This window comes from Medicago truncatula, chromosome 1 (genome assembly GCF_003473485.1).
Source record: "Medicago truncatula cultivar Jemalong A17 chromosome 1, MtrunA17r5.0-ANR, whole genome shotgun sequence".
Lineage (NCBI taxonomy): Eukaryota > Viridiplantae > Streptophyta > Magnoliopsida > Fabales > Fabaceae > Medicago > Medicago truncatula.
In genome coordinates this window covers 16,656,980-16,680,807 of record NC_053042.1, presented here as the reverse complement: position 1 = coordinate 16,680,807, position 23,828 = coordinate 16,656,980, and the positions used below count along the sequence as shown (strand labels likewise).

Here is a 23,828-nt window from a genome sequence, read left to right as displayed (position 1 = left end):
TCAAGTTCTATAAATAGTTTTGACGTCAGACCAATGATATTAGAAAGCTAACATCCATACCTACAACTTTCGTGTTTACACCTAAGACCAATTCTGGACCTATCAACACCAGATTCCATTTCAAATTCGGGGCAGAGATGAAAAGAAAAAAAATCAGAAAAAGCAACCTATATTATTCAACTTCACTTTCATTCAAAATCATCACAATCATCACTCTTAACCCTAATTCTCAAATTCTCAAAAACTAAACCTACAACATGTTAAATACAATTTTCAAAATCATAGACTCAAGATTATTGAATGTTAGTCTCACCCTTACCTTAAGAAATCAATTGCAAGGTTCTCTTCTCGTTCCTCCTCTTCTCTAGGTTTTCTCCCTTTTTCTCCAAAAATTGGTCGTACGTTATTTTTTTCTAAACTAGGTCTTTCCTATTTATAACCCTTTATTCTATTTTATCTTATTTCTCTTTCTCCCCAAAACTCTCTCAAATCTCATAACAACCCTTAAACTCAATATTATTTTATTTTCAAATCTTATTCTATTAAATAATATAATAAGCCACTTAATAAACTACATAATCATATAAATATATTGTAAATTCTTCTTAAAAAATTCTAGACTCAATTAAATAATTAAATAAATCAAATAATTCAAAGAGGGCGTTACAAACATCACCACCGCGCCGGAATTTAAATATATTGTTTTCAGTTTGTTTTCCAGAAGCTACACTTCTTATGACAGTTGCCGATGATGAACTGCTACCTTTTTCCATAGATTGCTTCTCAGTGTTGATAATTTTAATAATTTGCAAGTCTTGGTTAGGAAAGAAGGAAGAGGAAGAAAGAATTGGGAGAATTTTTTTTGCAAAATGCATTCTTTCTAGCATTATGGACAAAAGAAACAACAATGGTGTTATGTTCATTCACTCACGTGCCTTCTCTTCTTAATTTTATTTTTTTTATTTCTTTAATTATACATGTGGAATTTATGGATTAAAAAAAAAAAAATACCCAGGTGGCATGCCACATATGGTTGACTCGGTCAAAATCGACGTTTTGCAAAAGGGGGAAAACATGGGGGGGGGGTAGCTTTTGCCATTTTTTTTAATAGGGGGTCAAAATTGCAACTTTTGCAAACTTATGGGGTAAAAAGTGAGTTTAAGCCTATTTTATAACAAGGATTGGACCAAGGGTCAACCCTAATCCCTTATCTTTTTACATTAGTTTTGGACATGTACTTACTAAACATATCAAATAGCTAGTACCAAGATGTAAGAGTTTTGTAGATGATATAGTCTTAATTGGTGACTCGAAGGAAGGATTGAATGGGATATTGGAGACAAGTCTTAGAAGCGTTTGAGTAGAAGTAACTAGTAAGACATAGTATATGTAATGTAATTTCAACAAAAGATGAAATAGTTTGACCTTAGAGATGAAAGTTGGAGATCATATCATACAAGTTACACAATTTAAATATCTTTGGTTCATTTTTCAACAATTTTTTTTGGGTTCATATTACAAAATGACAGAGAAATAATAAATCATTGTATTCAAGTAGGATGGTTGAAATATAGGAGTCTCAGCCGTTTTTTGTGATACAAACGTGTCATTTAAGTTGAACTGAAAAAAATACCAGACAGTTGCTGGAACAATGATGTTTTTGAAACAGAGTATTGACGGTTAAGAATTAACACGAGAATATAGTAAGTGTGCGGAGATGGCAATGTTGCGTTGGATGTGTGGTAAGACTAGATGAGATGAGATTAGAAATGACAACATTGTAAGGATAGTTGGTGTAACACCTATATTATAAATATTGTGGAAAATAGGTTTAGGTGGTTTGTACATTTAGAGAGAAAACTTGTAGATTCTATAGTAAGAAGAGTGGATCAAATAGAGGATAATCATATTACAAGAGGTATAGAACGACCTAGAAGAACTATTAGAGAAATTATTATGAAATATTTATAGATTAATGAGTAGTATCTAATTATGGTTTATGATAGAACAATATGACATATTTTGATCCATGTAATCAATCCACTTAGTGGGATAATGTCTGGATGTTGTTGTTGTCTGTCGTCTTTTGGAAGCATTAACTCATATTCAACAACAGTTATTATTTCATTTCAAACATTTATTAGTAAACTACAAAAGTAGTGATTCAAATGAGATAATCAATTTACTGTTCATCGCAATTTAGCCTGAATGTCGTAATAAGTAGTGATTCTGCATTTTGCATGCCCATTACCCAATTACTATCGACAATGCAAAGTATATGTTTGCTTTTGATTAAAAAAGAATTTAGAATTGTATTTTCGTCTGTTTTTAGTTTGAGGACAATATTATTTTTTTTATCATAAATTAGCATTTAGGCGGGAACTCACGTGTCCATCTATGTCCTCATTTTCATTGTGTTAAAGTATGTAAATTATAAACTTAGTTTTTACAAAAATTATATTTTGACTAAAATTATATTTTCTTTATGTCATAAATTAGCATTCAGGTGGGAGCTCACGTGTCAGGGTATGTGCTTATTTTCATTGTGTTAAAGTATGTAAATTATAAATTTATTTTTTACAACAAATTTATTTTGACTAAAATTATAACTATTGACATTGTAACTTTCAAATTGTAGCAAATTATTTGATTAAAGTTATAGCTGCAAACTATTTCAAATTGTATGTATGGGTATCGATTGATTTTATTGTAACTTTGAGATTCTGATCTTTTCGTGATTGTTATGGCACGGCTTGTGCTTCAACAATTACATGTTTTTTGGTAATATATTTTATTTTTGATTCTTCAAAAAAAAAAATTATAGTTGTAAAATACGTAACTTTCAAATTGTAATAAACTATGATTATCTTTTTCAAACAGCAACAACATATAAATTTGATATAAATTTTAATTTTTTTCGATGACACCAACAATATCTTAATTTTATAGGAATTTTTTTGTAAGGGTATAATTGAAAGAGAAAAAAATAGCCAAAAATACAGAACCCTTTATATATAAATAATATAGATAGATATATAAGTAAAAGCAATGCAAGAATTACGATTCGAACTTGAGAGAGTGGAAGTTACAGCACTTGGGTTCGAATTGTAACTCATGAGGGGGGTATTTTTATCATTTCGAAGGGCCTGAGAGCAAATGGAGGGGCCTATGAGAAAATTTTCATTTAAATAAATATTGGACTTTCATAGGTTAAATAAACAGTAATTATGTATTACTATCAACACCGTATTCTACAATTTGTTCTTTATATATATTATTCTATACCTTTGCTTTTATTCTGGAAAGGAATATATAATTGTATTTTGGTTTGTTTTTGGTTTGAGGAAAAAAAAAAATTCCAATAAAAGCATTCAGACAGACACAGACACTCTCGTGCTCATGTGTCCGCTCATTTTCATTGCGTTAAAGCATATAAACTATGAACATATTTTTATGAAATTTTGATTTTGACTAAAATTATTTTGATTTTGAATAAAGTTATAAGTATAGATATATGTATCTTTCAAAAATAAACTAAGCTTCTCTTTTTCAAACAACAGCAATATAATAATAGATGTAATATGATTTCTTATCCTTTTCAATGACATCAACAATATGTCAATTTTATATAAAATTTTGTTTAAGTGTAAAATTAAAAGAGCAAAAAAATCATGATAAAGTCATGCATCTTTAATATGGTGCCATTTAATTTAGGAAAGGAGAGTTCTTTCTCATCATGGGAAAGTTGATCATGTCCATTAGATTAAATGAGGAACATATTCCTATCATACTCTCTCAACCACTAGATTATTTTTTTATACTATATTTCACACTCTCTCTTTCATGTCCCCACACACCATACCACCACCACTAAATCACAAATTCAACAACCACTTTGACCACCACTGCACCACCACACACCACCACTACACCACCACACACCACCATGGTTGCTGCCGGAAAGAACTCTCCTTTCCCAAATTAAATGGCACCATCATTTTAATCAAAACTCAAGGGTACCTGCAAATTTTCCTATAAAGAATCTAAATTAACCTAACGATGCAATATTATATTTTTTTAGAGGGATGCAATATTATTTTGTTCATAGTTTATTTTAGAGGGATACATAATTATCTTGTTGTTCGAATTCCAACCACCGTCGCATAAACTATACCTGTTTGTGATTGTGTTTTTTTTTTATCCAATTAATCCGTTTCTCTCCAGGTAAAATGATTGTATTATATAATTTTGAATTATATTATTTTTCTTCTGTTTTTTTTATATTTTATTTTTATAAAAAAAACAAATGGGTTCCTGGAAGCATAAAAAAGAAAAGAAAAGAAAAATGTTAAAAAAGTAAGATTTAAATGCATTTTTGATCTTTCTATTTAAAAAGAAAATGATGTTTTGGTCTTCCTAAAAAATCGTACGCTAACAAGTTTTCCGGAAGCAACCATGGTGGTGTGTGGTGGTGCAGTGGTGGTCAAAGTGGTTGTTGAATTTGTGATTTAGTGGTGGTGGTATGGGTGTGTAGGGACATGAAAGAGGGAGTGTGAAAGATAGTATAAAAAAAATAATCTAGTGGTTGAGAGAGTATGATAGGAATATGTTCCTCATTTAATCTAATGGACATGATCAACTTTCCCATGGTGGGAAAGAACTCTCCTTTCCCAAATTAAATGGCACCCTATATAGTAAAGATAGATATATAAGTAAAACAGTTTACAAGTTGAAAATTGTTGTATACACATTTGTTTAGGCTGAAAAACATAAGTAAAATACCAAAATACCCTTCGATGGTTAACTACCGAGGAAAATAGAAACGGCTGCAGTTAACTGCCGAAGAAAACCTCGGCAGTTAACTGCCGATGCGTGCTGAACATAAACATAAACAGAAACACAATTCATTGACTTCCGCACTCACACGCTTAAGGAGCCCAATTGGGGTGAGCCGGCAGGAGAGCAGACATGGCGGATGAGGGATCGCTATGTGTTATGGTACACTACGATGTCTCACCCTTAGATTGTGCCACCTCTTCCAGGAGATCTTGTGAGGCCAGCAAATGAAGAGCAGATCATTGCACAGTAGTGGGAGCGGTAAGAGGCGAGAAGCTCGCCTGATACCTATGACATGGTAACTAACGTTGTTGCCCATGCTGATGATCATTTGGTTCAGGAGGTGATGAGCATGACCCCTCAACAATTTTATGCGGTCTTGCAAAATGCTAGGGAGCAGATCGTGCCGATCTTGACCAGGACGCGAGGCCAGAGGTCGAGCAGGCGGCAACAACAGCATCAATAGGACCAGCATCAAGAGTAGGAGTAGTATGACATTATGTTTTTGTTTATTACTTGTTTTTTTAGTTATTGTGGGATTTGTTGGTTGGTTTCTCGTAAATTATCATGACATTGCTTTCTTGTATTTTGATGACATATTTCTATGATATTTGTTCGTTTTTGTATCATATTTTCAATTTCAATTATGTTGGTAATTTTTGTTTATTAACTTTATGATTTGGCATTGAAAAAATGTGTAAAAACACATTTAACAGGTTCTGCCTCAACAGGTTCTGCCATTTTATGGCTTCAGGACGCATCAGCAGTTATTTGCCGAGGAAAATAAGGAACTGGCAGCGGTCAACTGCCGAGAAAACTTCGACAATTACCTGCCGAGGAAATTGAAACCTACGGCAGTTAACTGCCGAGGGTTATTACAGTCTTTTATATGTGTTTTTCAACCTTCTAATTTGTGTATACAACAATTTTCTCACGAGTTACAACCCGAATTTGAGAGTGCCAGAGTTACAACCCGAGAGTTCGGATCATAATTTCTAAGAGGGGCATTTTTATCACTTGGAGTGCCCGTAAGAAAATGAAGGGGCCTATTGAGAAACTTTCAATTTAAATAAGCATTGAACTTTCATAGGCTAAATGAACAACAATTTCTCTTTAGCCCATCATCACTTGGAGTGCCCGTAAGAAAATGAAGGGGCCTATTGAGAAACTTTCAATTTAAATAAGCATTGAACTTTCATAGGCTAAATGAACAACAATTTCTCTTTAACCCATCAATATCTCTAAGGCATCCTAAATACACATCCGATAGTTATCTACCGGATGTGCATTATTGGTGACCTAAAGAGAAAAGTGCTAAATAAATAGCGATTCTACATTTTACAGGCACGTTATTAGATTACTATCGACACCGCATAATATACTTTGTGCTTTATATTTTTTTTTTTGAAGAAATTAAACTAGTTCACCTAAATTGACAATAGGAAGAATCGAACATGAGACATCGAAGAAGAACACACTCCAAGGTCCCAAACAAACACAATCAGTCCAACTCAAGTGGGTTACTTTGTGCTTTATATATTAATGTATATGTTTGCTTTTGTTTCAAAAAAGAATATAGAATTATATTTATAGCATTCAAATAGACACTTTTGTGCTCGTTTGTCCGCTCCTTTTCATTGTGTTAAAGCATATAAATTATGAATATATTTTTTATAATTTTTTTATTTTGATTAAAATTATACGTGTAGATAAATTTAACTTTCAAATTATAAGAAACTATGCATATCTTTTTTTAAATATGTATAGATATATTTTAATTTTTTATTTTGGTTAAATATGTTTTTGGTCCCTATAAATATTCAAACATTTTAGGTTAGTCTCGATACAATTTTTCTTTGACTTTTAGCCCCTCAATAATTTTCAATCACCACTTTTTGACCCCTACTTTTAGATCAAGTCATGTGTATCATTCAAAATTTGATTTTTCTATTCGTAGTCATGTTTAGGGTATTACAAAAATAGGCTAAATTGCATTTTTGGTCCCTTAACTATTTAGGTAGTATCGCTTTGGTCCCTTAATTAAAATTTGATTTATTTTGGTCCTTAACTTCTCTCCGTTACACATTTTGGTTCTTTCTGTTAGTTTTAATTCAAAAACGTTAGGTTTTCTTCATTTTCTTCTGGAATGTTTTTGGAGATGAAATGAAGATGAAAAAGAGGAGAAGAAGATGAAGAAAACCTAACGTTTTTGAATTAAAACCAACGGTAATGACCAAAATGTGTAACGGAGAGAAGTTAAGGGACCAAAATAAATCAAATTTTAATTAAGGGACCAAAGCGATATTACCTAAATAGTTAAGGGACCAAAAATGCAATTTAGCTATAAAAATATCTCCAAAAAAATTCTAAATTTCTTTAGTAGAGATTCGTATAATATATTAAACATTGTTGCCAAAACTCATTCAAATATTTGAAGAGTACATGAGAGTTGACTTGATAGCAAGGATCAATAGTGGTGATTGAAAATTTTTTAGGGACTAAAAGTCAAGGAAAAATTTAAAGGGAACTTAAAATGAAAAGTTTGAATATTTATAGGGACCAAAAACATATCTAACGTTAAATATAATATAAATTTTTATATTTTTCAATGACACAAACGTTATTTCAATTTATAAGATACATTGTTAAAGAGTATACTTGGAAGAGAAAAAAAAAATTCATCCCAAAATCATGTATCTCATTTATATAAAGTGTATATAATGAAAATTTAATGAGTTGTACCAAATAACAAATCATTAAAAGAATTTGACGATTCTTGATTCAGTATTGCTTAATTCCTGACCAAACTCCGAAATAACATAACTCTCATGGTATTAACAGAAAAATATAATGAAAATTTTCTCCTTTTACGTTTTATTTAATCATATCAAACAAAATAAGAGAGAATCCCTTTTTTATTTCTTTTCCTTTTGTTATATTTTTATGCGAAAATAATATATCGAACCAGACTTTGTTTTTCACTTCCTTCTCTCTTTTATAACATTCTTTATCTAACATGATTGCTTTCCATCCAAACACGTAATTGACAAAATAGATGACGGTATTATTATAATGTCATGACGAATTTTTCTTCTTTTTTCTTTTGAGTTTTGCATAAGCAGGATAAGAAAGAAGGCGCCGTTTGAGGTAGGCGACCCTTATGGGTCATGTATGGTAGGACATGCATTTATAAGTTTTTATTTTTTTTTATTTTTTTTATTTTATGTTGGTCTTATAACTTGCATTTGTAGGGCAAGCCACTATTAGTTACCTATTGTTGCAGGTCATCAGTAATATATTAATCACATGTAACTTTAAAAATAATTTGATGTATATATGTATGTGGTTTTTCCAAACTACAAAATTAATAGTTAACTTTAATATTTAACTATTAATTGTTTGTTTTTAAGAAAAAAATAATATAAATTTTTAAGTTTGGGGGCATTTTGCACACAAGTGCAAAACTTCTGGGGGGATATTTGCAAAACGTCATGTTCACTAACAGAAAAATTTGACGGAGGGGTAAATTAACTAACATTGTGAAATTTCAGGGGAATAATTGATGAAACTTACAATTTCAGGGGGAAATTGACTATTTACTCATTACCTTATTAAAGACAAAAATTAAACATTATACTCCCTCCGTCCCTCAATAAATGACCTAGTTGACAATATACATTATTGACTTAATATACTTTGACCATATTTTTCTACTAATTCACAAAGATAAATAATATCATGTAAGATGTTGTTGGAATCCTCTCGATGAATATTTTTAAAATATTAAGTTTTCATAAATTTTTTTAATAGAGAATTGAAGATATCAAAGATAAAACATATGCATTGGTACGTGTGTCGAAGTCAACTAGATCATTTAATATGGGACGGAGGGAATAATATACATTGTTAGTGGGTCAACATGTCTAAAGATCTATGCCATTGAAAACTTCTTTCCAAATCCAATGACTAAAAAGCATTTTAAAAACAAAAAAAAAAAATGTAGTCACCTACGGTAGGAGACCCATTGAGATCTCCTACCATAGCCTAAGCCATGAAAGAAAGTTCAAGATGCCTTTCCTCTTGCACGGGGACAAGGGTGCATGTCCTTTTTTAATATTATTCCAAATGACAAATTGTAAAGGTTTTGAGCAGTAAGACTTCTTCAATGGTTACAAATACAAATGTTTATAATTTAGATATACTCACATGGCGCCGTTTGAGGTAGGCGACCCTTATGGGTCATGTATGGTAGGACATGCATTTACAAGTTTTTTTTTTTTTTTTTTTTTTTATGTTGGTCTTATAACTTGCATTTGTAGGTCAAGTCAGTATTAATTACCTGTTGTTGCATGTCATCAGTAATATATTAATCACATGTAACTTTAAAAATAATTTGATGTATATATGTATGTGGTTTTTCCAAACTACAAAATTAATAGTTAACTTTAATATTTAACTATTAATTGTTTGTCTTGTCAAAAAAAAAACTATTAATTCTTTGTTTTTAAGAAAAAAATAATATAAATTTTTAAGTTTGGGGGGCATTTTGCACATAAGTGCAAAACTTCAGGGGGATATTTGCAAAACGTCATGTTCACTAACAGAAAAATTTGACGGAGGGGGTAAATTGACTAACATTGTGAAATTTCAGGGGGGTAATTGAAGTTTTGTTAATTTCAGAGGGGTAATGGATGAAACTTACAATTTCAGGGGGAAATTGACTATTTACTCATTACTTTATTAAAGACAAAAATTAAACATTATACTCCCTCCGTCCCTCAATAAATGACCTAGTTGACAATATACATTATTGACTTAATATACTTTGACCATATTTTTCTACTAATTCACAAAGATAAATAATATCATGTAAGATGTTGTTGGAATCGTCTCGATGAATATTTTTAAAATATTAAGTTTTCATAATTTTTTTTAATAGAGAATTGAAGATATCAAAGATAAAACATATGCATTGGTACGTGTGTCGAAGTCAACTAGATCATTTAATATGAGACGGAGGGAGTAATATACATTGCTAGTGGGTCAACATGTCTAAAGATATATGCCATTGAAAACTTCTTTCCAAATCCAATGCCTAAAAAGCATTTTAGAAGGAAAAAAAAAAATGTAGTCACCTACGGTAGGATACCCATTGAGGTCTCCTACCGTAGCCTAAGCCATACTCACAGCTAATTACTACCTATGGTCACATTGCTCAGGCTATGGTACATGACCTCAATGGGTCTCCTACCGTAGGTGACTTGACTTTTTTTTTTTTTTTTTTTTACAAAATTGATGTTAACCATTGGATGTGCTTGAAAACTTTTGAAGATCATAGTATTATCATACTCTTTAAACATTAGATTATTTTCACACTATGTTCCATCATCTTTCTCTTTCCCTCTCCATATCTCTTACTTGCCCAACAAAGCGATGCACCGCCGTCGGAAAATCACAACGACAATGCGCCGGAAAACAACATTCATTAAACTCAAATTTCATTTAATCTAATTCACCTGAAAACAAAATTGCAGAAAATATTGATTTCTCAATTATTCAATTCATTCAACCCAAAGTTCACATATTCATCACTAAACTCAAATGAAAGTGATTAAATACGTCGCCAGACCAAATGTTACACAACAAAACAATCAAAATCGGAATGGAAAATCTCACAGAACTCAGATCTGGAGAGGGATGGTGTTTAAGTTCAGATGTGAACACAAACTGGTCAATGGAAAATTACGAATGAAAATAGAATAAAAAGAACAAAAAAAGATGTGTTGGTGTTGAAAAAAATGACAATTTGTGTTGGAGGTATAGCAATCAACAGAAAGTGCAGCAACAACAATGGAGTTGCTACAGTACACGTCTCTCTCTTAGATCTACCAAATGAAAAAAAAAATATAGTGTAGAAGGATTATGGTAAGATCAGTGTTCTTCGTCAATCTAACCGCAACACATGTCATTTTTGTTATATATAAAAATAAAAAAAACAGTCTTTTTTAATGTCTCCTCCCGTGGGAGACCTATTCAAGTCTCCTACCATAAACGGCGCCGAGATTATGTCTCTAAGTTTAACCATGATGATGTTATGGACGACGATGATAATGATGGAGACATGACTTTTTTTTTTTTTTTTTTAGAATAAAAGAGAAGAGTAATTTAGAAGTAAAGAGAAGAGTAATTTAGAATAAAAGAAAGTAATTCGGTGTGGGAGGTATATAGTAAGCATTTTGATCCAAAGTTAATTTCCTTTTATCCAATGGTTCATATTTATTTTGCCAAAAAAAAAATAAATAGCCATGTCTCCTACCGGAAACGGAGCCATGGTCACATATATTGAGAACAATTAAGGTAATTTAGTGTTCGTTTAAGTGTGCTAGATTTTTTTTTTTTTCTACTTTCGCACCGGTTTCCGATCCATCAAAAGTGGACGACTATTCCGGCTTATGCGTAGAGGCATGCGCACTGGCCAAGCGTTGTTCCTCCTGGAAATCGAACCTGGTATTCCCCAGATACGTCCTTGAAAGTAATAGAGAGAGAGAGAGAAAATAAAAATATAATGTGAATATGAGAAAAAAAATTGTCATAAAAGTTGTTAGAAAATAATTGTACAAATATCATTTCTCATTTTCTAACCATATATGGATTAGTCTTACGGATGAATCATAAGGTAAAAGTTACTAGTATTTATTGTTGTGGTTGAAGGCTACCAAGTTGGTGTCGAATGTTGAGTTGAAATTTTGGTGGCATAATCCATCTATTTTTATCTGCTTTGCCATTTGAATGAGTTGGTTGGTTTTGTTCTTTTTGTTCTCATTGTTGGTTGAACCTTTGGTTTAGTTAATTTTAGGCACACATTGTGCTTAAATGGATTTTTTCTTACATAAGGAAAACAATATTCATTAATTCAAATTGATGGAATATATCAGACACAATGTGATCAATATCGTTAAACACGTCAATGGTGAATCTGCTAACAAACTCACAACACTCATGTTAATAGCATAAAACGGCAAAATGCATACGAATAACATGATAAAATCTAAATCATCAGAATACTCATGCTTCCGGATCTGCAACGTTGATGCACAAATCATTGATTGAATATGTGATTGACTGCAGTTGATTTTTCAATATGAATCAAACGAACACCACAACAAGACGCGAAATCAAACAACGCCGCACAAAACAACCAACAACGCATCGCCACACTCAGACGACAAAATCACAAAAAAACACAAAAAAAAAAAGTTATATCTGAAAATCACTTATTTAGATTGAAAAAAGGGGAAAAAAAATATATGCAAATGGTGATTCTAGGTCAAAAAAATTACATAAAACCATCCTCCTCGATCTCGATGAATGAAAGAGTACTTAGAGAGAAGGTGAATTTTCTCTCATTAAAAAACTAGAACCGTCTACATATATTAAAAGGAAAATAAAAGTATCTTATTTTGTTGGATAAAAATTCCGATTTATATATATTTTTCAAATAAATTAATATAATAATATATGGAGTAAAAAAGTAATCCTAAATTGAGTTTTCTCCGAAGCTGCATGGATATGATAGTGAAGTATTAAATTTCAAAGATGCCCATTAACTAATGGGTTATATTTGATAGTATATTCATTTTAGAGAACCATCAAAATGATTACCAAAAATCTTCGTTTTGATTGAAAATTAGTTCATTAGGGCATGCATATTGAGCTCATTCAATGTACCAAGTTCCAATTGTGATTGAAAGCTCATATACTATGTCTTATGGATAAAGAATCTTCTTCTCATAGTAGAACAAATTATATAATTTTGAAGACAAAATTAATGCTTGATAGAGTCAGATAAGGGTCATTTTCATTTAATTTTTGGATTCACATGGAAAAGTTACATCTATTTTGCACCAAAATTAATATGCTTTGTACTAAAACCCTTTCACATGAAAAAAAATTATATTCAACTTAAAGTGAACTGAGCTAAGTACTAATCAAGCCCGTGTTATTTCCGAAGACTGGAGAAACTTTACTCAATTGATACAATGTATATAGAAGTTCAAAGTGATTAGCATACCCCAAAAATTGTTTAAATATTTTCATATAATCATGACACCTTACTTTTTCACCATATTCATTGAATTTGAATAATTTAAAAATTCTAACACTTTTCATCCTCTCTCTAAAAAAAAAAAACACTTTCCATTTACGAAAACTGTTATTTGTGTAATAGAAGAAGTTTGATTGACATATATGTTGGTAACATTGCATTGCATGTATAAAACGACCGGTTATTTGTGTAATAGAAGAAGTTTGATTTGAATAAAATTGAATCGAACCAATAATTTATTAATAAGTGGATGGTGGGATTGAACCTCCCAGATCTTGGACCAAGTAATTAACAGAATAAGGATTAGCAAACGCTAAATCTAAAAGATAAATAAACAGGTTATAATCGATAAACGTATCAAATAAGAGTTTTTGAAATCCATCGAAATTGATAAAAAAGTCTCGATAATATTATTGAATAAAAAAGTTGTCTCTTAAGCTACAACTGTTAAACTTAAATAAGAAAATAACAAAATCATAATAGACCGAAAAACTAAAATAGAAAATAAAATAAACAAATAATAAAATTGAGGTGAAATAATAAAATACTAATGAAACCTTCCTATATCATGCTAACAGATGTTTTTGAAAAAAAATAGAAGTAATAGTTTATAGTCAAATAATAGTAAATTGAACCAATAATCAACATTTTGGCCAACTCAGAATAAATTTATCTAAGTGAGCCCAGCTGGCTGAACTAAAATTAATACTGCACATTCGGTTTGGAACTTTTTTTAGATAGATGAAATGATAAAGCTATTATAAACTCACACACATAAGTGGAGGTATCGGAGTTTGAATCTTGGTCATGATATTTGACTTAATAATTTCGGCATTTTACCAGTTGAACTAGGACTTTTAATACCGGGTTTGGAACGTTATTTTCAGACCATGTAAAGGAGAAAAAGATTGTAACTTTGTCCAAACTATGTTGACTAGTTGGGCACACGACTGTAGAACATGTCGATATTTGATGTCATCAATCATCATCAACCATAGTTTTATACTGCCGCATTTTTGCCGTTAATGAATACGAAATTGATTATATCAAATTGTTTTTAAAGAATTATGAGTAACTTATCCATCAAAATTAGTCATATCATAAGCAACTTGAAGGGACCATTTCAAATGTCACTCTTCCGCACCAAAATAATTCATCTAATTGATTATTTCATATATATATATATATATATATATATATATATATATATATATATATATATATATATATATATATATATATATATATATATATATATATATATATCAATGCATAATTTTAAATTTTTAATATCTTTAAATATTTAATGAATTTTAATTGAACATAAATACACGAGGCACATAAGATAATCCTAACGGACATTTATAGTCAATCTTTTTCGAACGTTACATTGTAAACTTTATTCTTTCCCTTTGTGAAGATAAACTTTATTATTAGATTGTGAATGTATTTTGAAATGTTTTTGAATATTATCATTATCCACTAAGTCATTAGAAAATGTGAATGTGTATTTCTTTGGTTTTGAAAAGATCAATATTAAAGAATACTATTTTTCCATTAGTTTATTTAAATAATTTACTTCGAGATATCTTTTTTATTAATTTCATAATAGTCTATTTAAAAAAACAATAGCCTCATATCTTGTAAAGAAAAATATATTTATAAGCAAGGTCTTGGATTAAAAACCAAGGTGTATACACAAGCCACCCTAACCAACATTAAGCAAACACTAAATTGGAGGCAACTGATTAGTTTATTTTCTTTGCTATTTTCCTTTCGAATAAGATTTTCTGTCAAAAACAATTACTTACATTAATTGATGTTACTCCTCGTTATTATTTTCAATTTTAGATTTTGCATAGATGACATAATATTTTCATTTTAAAATTTCAATTTGTTTTAGTCTCAAAAAGTTATTTCAGACAATTACAGTAGAAAACTAACTAACTGTCCAAAGTTCATGAGCACAATAACTTTTGGGGCATCCTGTAAAAGATAATCATCATAGTTACCATCTCTTTTTTGAATATCATAACTAGTGAGATTTTGAGCCAAATAAATTTTACTCTTCTACTACAATTCTTTCTATATATGTATATTTCATGTTTGAATGTCATTTTTGCTTGGATTTACGGTTGTTCTCTATGAACCACCAGTCATATTATATTACACACGAGGCACTTGTTTAGTAACTTGAGTCTTTTCAAGCCACCCTTTGTTAAATCCATTTGAGCCTCCATTCTATATTTCCTTTGTTGTTTCTAAGTGAAAGATCATGTCACAAGTTTTGAACTCATAATGTCATCTATTTGATTTCTTTGAGTTAGATAAAATATTTTTAAGAACGTTCTAAGATTTGAAATTAAGTTCGACGTTGCTCTTTGGTATTAGAAACATTCTAAGTTTGGGATTGGGTACTAGTATAACTTGGTTATAAAAAAAAATGAAAAAAATGTAGATAAACTAAAAAAACATGGGTCTACACAAAAAAGAAAAAATAGAACAGAAAAAAATCAAGAGAAAAAAAAATTAGACTTTTCAAAAAAAGGAGAAAAGGAAAAAGTAATTCTACTAGAACCCATCTTGTTTTGGTACAAGGAAGGAACACCGGTAATGCTTCATATTGTTTAAGTTTTGTAGGTTGAAAAGCTAACTCCATGTTGTTTTCTTAGCTTACGTTCCCAACTATATCCCACAATAACCTAAGACACGTTACAACTTTGAAAGACCTCTAAAATGCGTAAATTGTATGATCTTGAATGTCAGTTTATAATTGTTTTAAATTCATAGCATCGTGCATTCACGTGACGAATGGAGTGGGATGATGTTGTGACCGCCTATTGGCTTTAGGAGGTACCTACGTGTATCTTGGAAAAGAGTTCGGCTGAAAGCAGGAACTATCTTTGCTAAGCCCGCTTGCATGGACACATGTTAGTCAAGCCTGAAAATGGAATGAATGATGATCTTAGCAACCTCTTCGGAAAGGTAAGTTATCTGAAAAATATTCAAAATTTAAGATTTATTATTATTTTTTTTTTACTTGAGGACAAGAAATAGTTTAAATTTAAGATTGTGATGATAGATCATCTGACGTTATTTTCAACATATTTTTGAGTCATTTTAGTTATGATTAGACCCAAATAAGAGGTGTTTTAGAACAATTGCATATGATTTAAGGGATATTTTGTAATGTTTTCACATTGAGTCATGTAATTTTAGTTTTCTCAAAACCAAGCAATTCTTATGTGTTTTCTTTTTATTTTATTTTTATTTTTATGTATTTCACAGAAGAAAAAAAGTGTAATTCAGCAAAGCAAAACTTGTCATTAAGAAAACAAAAATTAGTGAGGAAAATTTAGAGAGGAAAAACGTGAAAACCCTCTATAATTCCGTCACTAAATTTTGCAACCAAGGAATCTGTGAGATATTTTATTCTTTCCGCCACTAAATTACATCCTTAATTTTGCTTTTCCTAGTTTTGACACCTCACGAAGAATTGAGACGACAATGAATGAAGATTCAAGAGGCCTTTAAAGACACTATAAGTTTAGAAAATTCTATCTGAAGTCCCACAATAAATTTGGAGGAAGAAAACTCTAAACAAGCGAAAAAAAGGAAAAAAAAACAATTCACTAGAAACAGGGCAGTACGCACCCCGGTTGTGGAAAACAATGTTGAAAAGCATTGTTTTTGTGTCCATGCGCGAAGTGTGTGCATTTCTGATAAAAAACATCAAACAGCGTTATGTTGTTTTTCACAGCTGGAGATGATTTTACTTACCATCATATTACTTAAAAGTACTTTATTACTTAAGAACGGTTTGGTGCACTTGTCAATTTTAATGATAAGATATCCACAGAGCTATGTAAGTAGCAAACAATCATGAACATGCAACCAATTCATAGATAAGGAAAGACATAATAATAAGCATAATATCAACCAAAATCATATATATCTCGAATCAAATTTAAGTAAATACCCAAATCAGATGGCAAAAACAAAAGAAAGGGGTATACAAAGGAGGGGTACTCGAGATTTGGTTGTTTTGAAAGGGACAAATCATGTTAGATGAAGTTGAACCGATGGCGATCTGGAAGGCGATTGAGTTCACAAAACACGTTGGGTTCAGAAGGGCTATGTTTGAATCATATAACAATAAGGTTATTGAGGATGTAAATTTGGATGAAATAGATAGGAATGTCCAGAGATCGATGATTAAGGAGATTAGAAGGAAATTATGATTTTTTTTTTTTAATCTATATCATTTGTTATAGTAGAAAGAGCAATGCTAGCAACACATTTTAACACACATTTTTCAACACATTATTTTTGATATGTTAAAATTGACATGTGTCCCACCAAATTCACATGGGTCTATCAAAATTTTTGGATCCCATGTGAATTTTAACCAATCAAAGAGAGCCAATAGAAGAAAAAAAACAAACCGAAATGAGTAATACAAAACAACCAAACAGGGTAAAAGAGCCACAAATCCCAGATATTAAGAACACTGAATGAATTAGACCATCAAGACGAAAATAGGTCCAATCACGAATCAACTCACTGTGATACAACAAGCATCAACAACCCACTAAGTGATCTGAAATTCAAAGGTGTGTTTGTTTCAAGTTTCCTAAATTTATTTTTAGAAATGTTATTTTTGAGAATATAATGAAGTTTTATTTATGGTCCTGGACATTTTAACAAAAGATGCTTGGTTAATTTATTTATTCTTACGAACTATTGTAATAGGAGGGTTAATGGGTAGTTATACACTAATTTATTTCCATCTTCATGGAAACTTTTATTCCAACCATTTTCGATGGGAATATTTTTCTTTCCTAAGAATCTTTTATACCTAAGAATAAAATTTAATAAACTTGTAAAAAACATTGAAATGTATATTTTTATGATTTTATTCCAAGAAATATACAAATATAACTTCAAACAAACACACCCAAAGAGCTCGAAGGAAAATACTTTTTCAAGACTAGTGAATCGATAAGATCTATTTTTGTGGATGCTTATAACTCTTTAGTTTTCCTTTTATAAAAAAAAGGAAAATGTTATCAAAGTGTCTTTGTAACTTTTTTTTTTAGGCAAAATAGAAAATATATAAAATAAAAGAGTTACAAAGACTGGGGGGACATTAGACCTGACCCAGGATTAACTCAAACGGGGATACATCATGATAAAACAGTCCAAATGGATCAACACTCTAATCTATTTTAACAAAAATTCACTAATCATAGGCGCAATCCAGCGAACCCGCGTACGGGCGCGAAGCCAGATTACAAAAAAAAAAAGAATGAAAAGTGAACATCAGCAGAGAACAATTAGAGTTTAAATATGGCGAATGGATCGACAACCAACACGGTGACAAAATCAAGTGCCAACAGCTCCCTGAAAAACAACAAGCTATGATGCCATTTCGAGTAAAATAACACGTAAGAACTCAGATCGAGGGATGAGTCCAATACGTCAGCAAACAGACCCTTTCGGGTTAAAAGAACCAGACCCTTACGGGTTTTTTAATCACACAACAGACCCTTTCGGGTTACGAAACAATCCAACCAAAAGGTCAAATCCAATATCTCACAATCTAAAAACAACAAAACACATCAGCTACAAAAAAACAAAACATAACAAAGAACAGAAAAACAACATAAAAAACATCTTTCAAGAGCAACACCGTGGTGGGAGCGAAACAACGACCACTGCAGATCTCAACAGATCTGAAAGAAACCAGAAAACGGAGGCCGTGCAAGGTGAAGATGAGAGAAGCCTAAACGGAGCTGTTGTAAGCACCAGATGTAGACATTAAAAACCCACCACCGAGAATTCTGCAAACCACCGCTGGAAGCAAGCTTGAAGGCATGGTAGAACAGTCGCGCCACCATTAACCAACAACACAAAACTCAACCCACCGACAAAATCCACTAACTTGTGCATTACGCCCACGAACCAACTCAAGAGCGCACAACAACTCGTCGTCAACCCCAAACCATAACAAATCTGAGGGTCAACGAAAAACGGAAGATCACCGACGGGAAGAGGAACATCGGTGGTGCGGAGAGTGAATCTTGCCGCACCACCACTTGTGAAGGCTACATCAAAACATAAACTTTGGATTTGCGAGGGTAAACGGTGGAGGAGGGTTAGCTGTGGAGAGAGGTCAGAGGAAAAGAGATTCTAGAGATAGAGTCGTAAAGTTGTCTTTGTAACATTGTTTAAATATCCAAAAGTAATAACTTTTACATTATAAATTGTGTAGTAATGAATTTTAAATATGTTTAACATATATTTTTAAGTTGAATATCGTTTTGTTTTTCTTAAAAATAAAAAAAAAACATATATTTTTAAGATAAAAATGATTTCTATGGATTCTGTAAACATTACCTTAGATCATCCATAAAAGTGGGTGTTTCACCTATTTAGCACCACATTAAATAACACCCTCATTATGAAGTATAATATATGGGTGCCTATGTAGAAGAGTGGCTATGGAAGCACCCTCTTTCTCTTCAATTTTCACAAGTCCCATTTAATAAATCTTAATAAAATAAATAAATTTTGTTGAAATGGAATGATATAGAATTATTTGTGAGACAAATTTAATAATTTCTTTTGAGGTGCTGGGTTGGAGAAAATTGATGCTTATTAAGTATTACCGTAAAATAAACGAGATAGACATAGGGGATCTATTTAAGCACCCAATTCAGGGTGCTCTGATGTTGATGGTCTTACTAGTGTATGTTCATTGGAGTCATTGAGTCCTTAATATGTACTTTTATTTAAAAATTATAAATAAATGATGTGTACACATAAGATATCCATTTAAAAAGTCTTTATTAGTGGACTACTATTGTGGACGCTGAAAAAAGAACTCTTTACTTTTCCTCATTTATAAAAGGAAAATGCTATTTCTCTAGAAAAATAGCATCAAGAATTTTTCAATACACAACTGACAAAATTTAATTGTATGATTTATTTGTTCACTTCCTATTATTCAGCCACACCTCCTTAAATTATGGCAAATAGTGCATTGTGATTGGCTGATCTTTATTCTTGAAGAATTCTTATGTTATTTTTCCAAAGATATAATATTGCTCGAAAAGAAAATACAAATCCCATGTGGAAGATTGCGCCCAAATTCCTTCCATTTCGTGGTTTCGTGGAACCTTCTTCTTTTGAGGAAAACAAGAAAGGGCAGGAGTCAAACCCCAAAGAAAGCCTCACCAAACACTTATCTGTTAGGAGTGGCAAATATATAGTTTGTCTCTTGTATGAATATTTTTCAAACCAAATATTTTGCACAACTAAATTAAATAAATTTATATTTAATTTTTTGTAGGGGTAAATTTATATTTAATTGAATCTAATTTTTTAACAATTATATATATATATATATATTATGTTGATCAATGAAGTAAAAATTTATAATTTGTTTCAAATTTAGTAAAAAAAAAATCATAAAAAATTATGCAAATTATTTTGATTTTTCGTTTCATCACGTTGTTTATTCAGTCCATAATGAAGACTATTTTCGATCGAATGAAGGTTAAGTCAATGATTTTAACATCTTCAACCCATATCTAGAGGTATGTGTATTTCAGACATTTTAATTGTGGTATTTATAGGTTTTGTCACAATTTAGACATTTTAATTTTGTGGTATTTATAGGTTTTAGTAATTTTAATTTGTGTTATTCTATCGAAGTCTACTACCAATTTAAATGAATGAATGAATATTATTTTTTAATTAAAAAAAATATATAACGTTCTTAGAACTTTCAATTATATTATACTTTTTTTTTGTGTTCGTGGTTCAAACCCTGGACCTTGCACATATTATGCACTGTTCCTACTAATTGAGCTAAGCTCGTGAGGACAATCATATTATGCATATTTGTCACAATGTGAATGAGTTTTTGAAATTAATAATACAATGTTTTTATGTATAAATTATTTTTACATATTATCATCAATAATAATTATTAATTTGTAAAACTCCCCTTTTTTGGTAGAATTAAAAACACGAGTCTATCTATTTTAATATTAGCGATAAGTCTCGAGTTTGATCCTAATAATGCAACAACATGAAAGATCATGAGAAAAAGCTTTGCCGTAAATGTGGTGCTTCCTGACTTGAGGGTTGTGATGTTTCAAAAACAAGTACTTCGCTATATATAGTAGTGTTGTTGTTGATCCAATTAATACTAAAAAAATCTAATTTTACACAAATTAAGAGTTGTTCTTTTTAATCCACCAAGTGAGGTTTAGGGATGTTTCATGAACAAGCACTTTGCTATATATAGCAGCGTTGATCAGATTAATACTAAAAAAAAACTCATTTTACATTAATTAATATGACTTGTTTTTTTAATCCACTAAAGTGAGGTAATCAAAATCAAACAATACATAATACGATTTTAAACACCAACACACTTTAAATTTTTTAATTAAGGAATGGAGAAGGTCAGCCTTATGATTGAAAATCCTCCCATTCCGGATGATGTAAACCATAAAAATCCACAATTTTTTTATGAAAAACTGTCTGCTAATTTAAAATTCAATGATGAGATAAGTAAAATTTTATTAAAAAATTTCTTGCAAGAATTCGAATATGAAATGCAATAACCACTTGTTTAATATGATTTATTTTGTCACGTAGTTATGCAAATATCCATTTAAAAATCCTAAAATAATATCAAGGAAAGTGTGGAGACTACGTAACCATAAAACCATTGTGGTAGAGAGAAATTCTAATATGATCACATGATCAAAGAAAAAGTGTTTGGTCACACACACATAAAAAAAAATATTTTTTTAATAATAAGGAGGAAATTGATAAAAAAGATGATTGAATATTTTGAGGAGAATCTTTTTATGTGTGTCTCCAAACATTATTGATTTGGTCTTGTGAACATGGAAGAATACCTTTGTGGTAGATACTATGAACGACGACTATGAAGCACGAATATGCACACAAAGATCTAAACGACACGGATACTGATACATCAACACCGTTAATAATTCAAGAAAATGATATGATTCAGTGTAATTATATGTGTTCGTGTTAGGTCGGTGTTAGACACGACATATGTCTGACACCAGAACAACCTTATAATGTCGGTGCTTTATAGATGAGAAATGATATTTGTACAACCATTTTTGTACAACTTTCTCTTTCATACTCACATTATCTTCCTATTCTTTCTCTCCATTGTTTTTGACCAATGAAAAGAGTGCACAACAACAAGGTTTTTGAATTCTTTATAGATTGTACTATATATATACCTATTGAGTTAACCTCTTTACACACTTTCTTAACCTATTGGCTCTTGTAGTGACTTTTACCATTTTATAGTGTACCCAAAATTGGTATATATAAGCAAAGGTAGTAACGTTTCAATTCAACATTGAGAAAAATCAGAGCAACTCTGTTTTTTCTTTCTTCACTCTTTATTCTTCAAATACATTCACACACACACACACAACACTTAGAAATGGATTGTTCCTTCATACCCTTCTCATCAAAATCAAATTTTTTTCCACAATCTTCATTTGGGTCACAAGATTCAATCTCTTTGAATCCGAAAAACCACAACGAGTTTCTCCCTTTCAATGAAAACGACCCAGAAGAAATGCTTCTATATGGCATGATAACTTCATCACCACAAGAACAAACACTAAGCAAAACTAGCAACGAAAAAACAACAAAGAGCAACAAAGATAAGAATAATAAGTCTTATCGTGGCGTTCGACGTAGACCATGGGGGAAATTTGCAGCAGAAATAAGGGATTCAACTAGACATGGCATAAGGGTATGGTTAGGAACATTTGATAGTGCTGAAGCAGCAGCACTAGCTTATGATCAAGCTGCTTTTTCAATGAGAGGTTCATCTGCAACACTTAATTTTTCAGTTGAAAAGGTTAAGGAATCACTTAGGGACATGAATTATTTGTTGTCTAATGATAATGAGTGTTCACCTGTTATTGCTTTGAAGAGAAAACATTCAATGAAACGTAAAATGGATGAAAAGAAGAAGAAACATGACACAGATGTTAGGTTAGATAATTTGGTTGTGTTTGAAGATCTTGGTGCTGATTATTTGGAACAATTGTTGATGTCTTCTTCTGATGATAATCAAAATATTTGGTGAATTAATGTAATTTGTAGCCATTAATTAAATTCAATGGTGAACTATATACAAATATATTTGTTTATTTAATCCATATTTTTTTTTTCTTTTCTATTATAAGGTGTTTTGCATCTACAAATTGTGTTTTTTTTTTTGTCATAATCCTATGGCTTCAAGGATAAAGTTCATGATCATTTTAAATGTTTAGGAGTGTAAGTATAGTTTAGTTAATAGTTTTTTTTTTTTTTTTTGATCGACTAGTTAATAGTTGTTTTAGTCAAAGTTTAGTTATTCCTAGTCAATTTAACATTTAATAAAATTTATTAACCATCCTTCAAAAAAAAAAAAATTATAAAATTAAAAAGTGAATTCTAACCACTAAACTATTTCACAAAAAAAATTATTAGTCAATTGAGTTCAACTATTTCGTTAGCTTTATACCATTCTAAGTAAATCCCTTTTAAAAAAAAAAATATTCTAAATTAGTCTACAAATTTTATGATTTTGATTATGTCAAATGTTACATTATGTAAAGTCAAGATGCATGGTCAAACAACCTATATATTAAATGGTGACTAAAACTTACTATTTTTATCAAATTTTTTTGACAAATACTAATTTTATCATTTTAAAAATATAGGAGTTGGACATTTGATCTTAAAAATGATTTAAGTAAAAAAAATTGATTACATTATTGACTATTCCTTTGAAAAATTTAGGCACAAAACTAATCGGTCTAAAGAC

The 23,828-nt window shown here is 30.7% G+C and overlaps 1 protein-coding gene across 1 annotated transcript; it reads left to right on the top strand.

Moving 5' to 3' along the window:
* Positions 1 to 22,279: 22,279 nt before the first annotated feature.
* LOC11424277 (ethylene-responsive transcription factor 1B) lies at positions 22,280 to 23,198 on the top strand. Its single transcript, XM_003590000.4, has one exon. It carries the CDS (start codon positions 22,449 to 22,451, stop codon positions 23,103 to 23,105), a length of 657 nt encoding a protein of 218 aa, XP_003590048.1. The 5' UTR covers positions 22,280 to 22,448; the 3' UTR covers positions 23,106 to 23,198.
* The last annotated feature ends 630 nt before the right edge of the window (positions 23,199 to 23,828 follow it).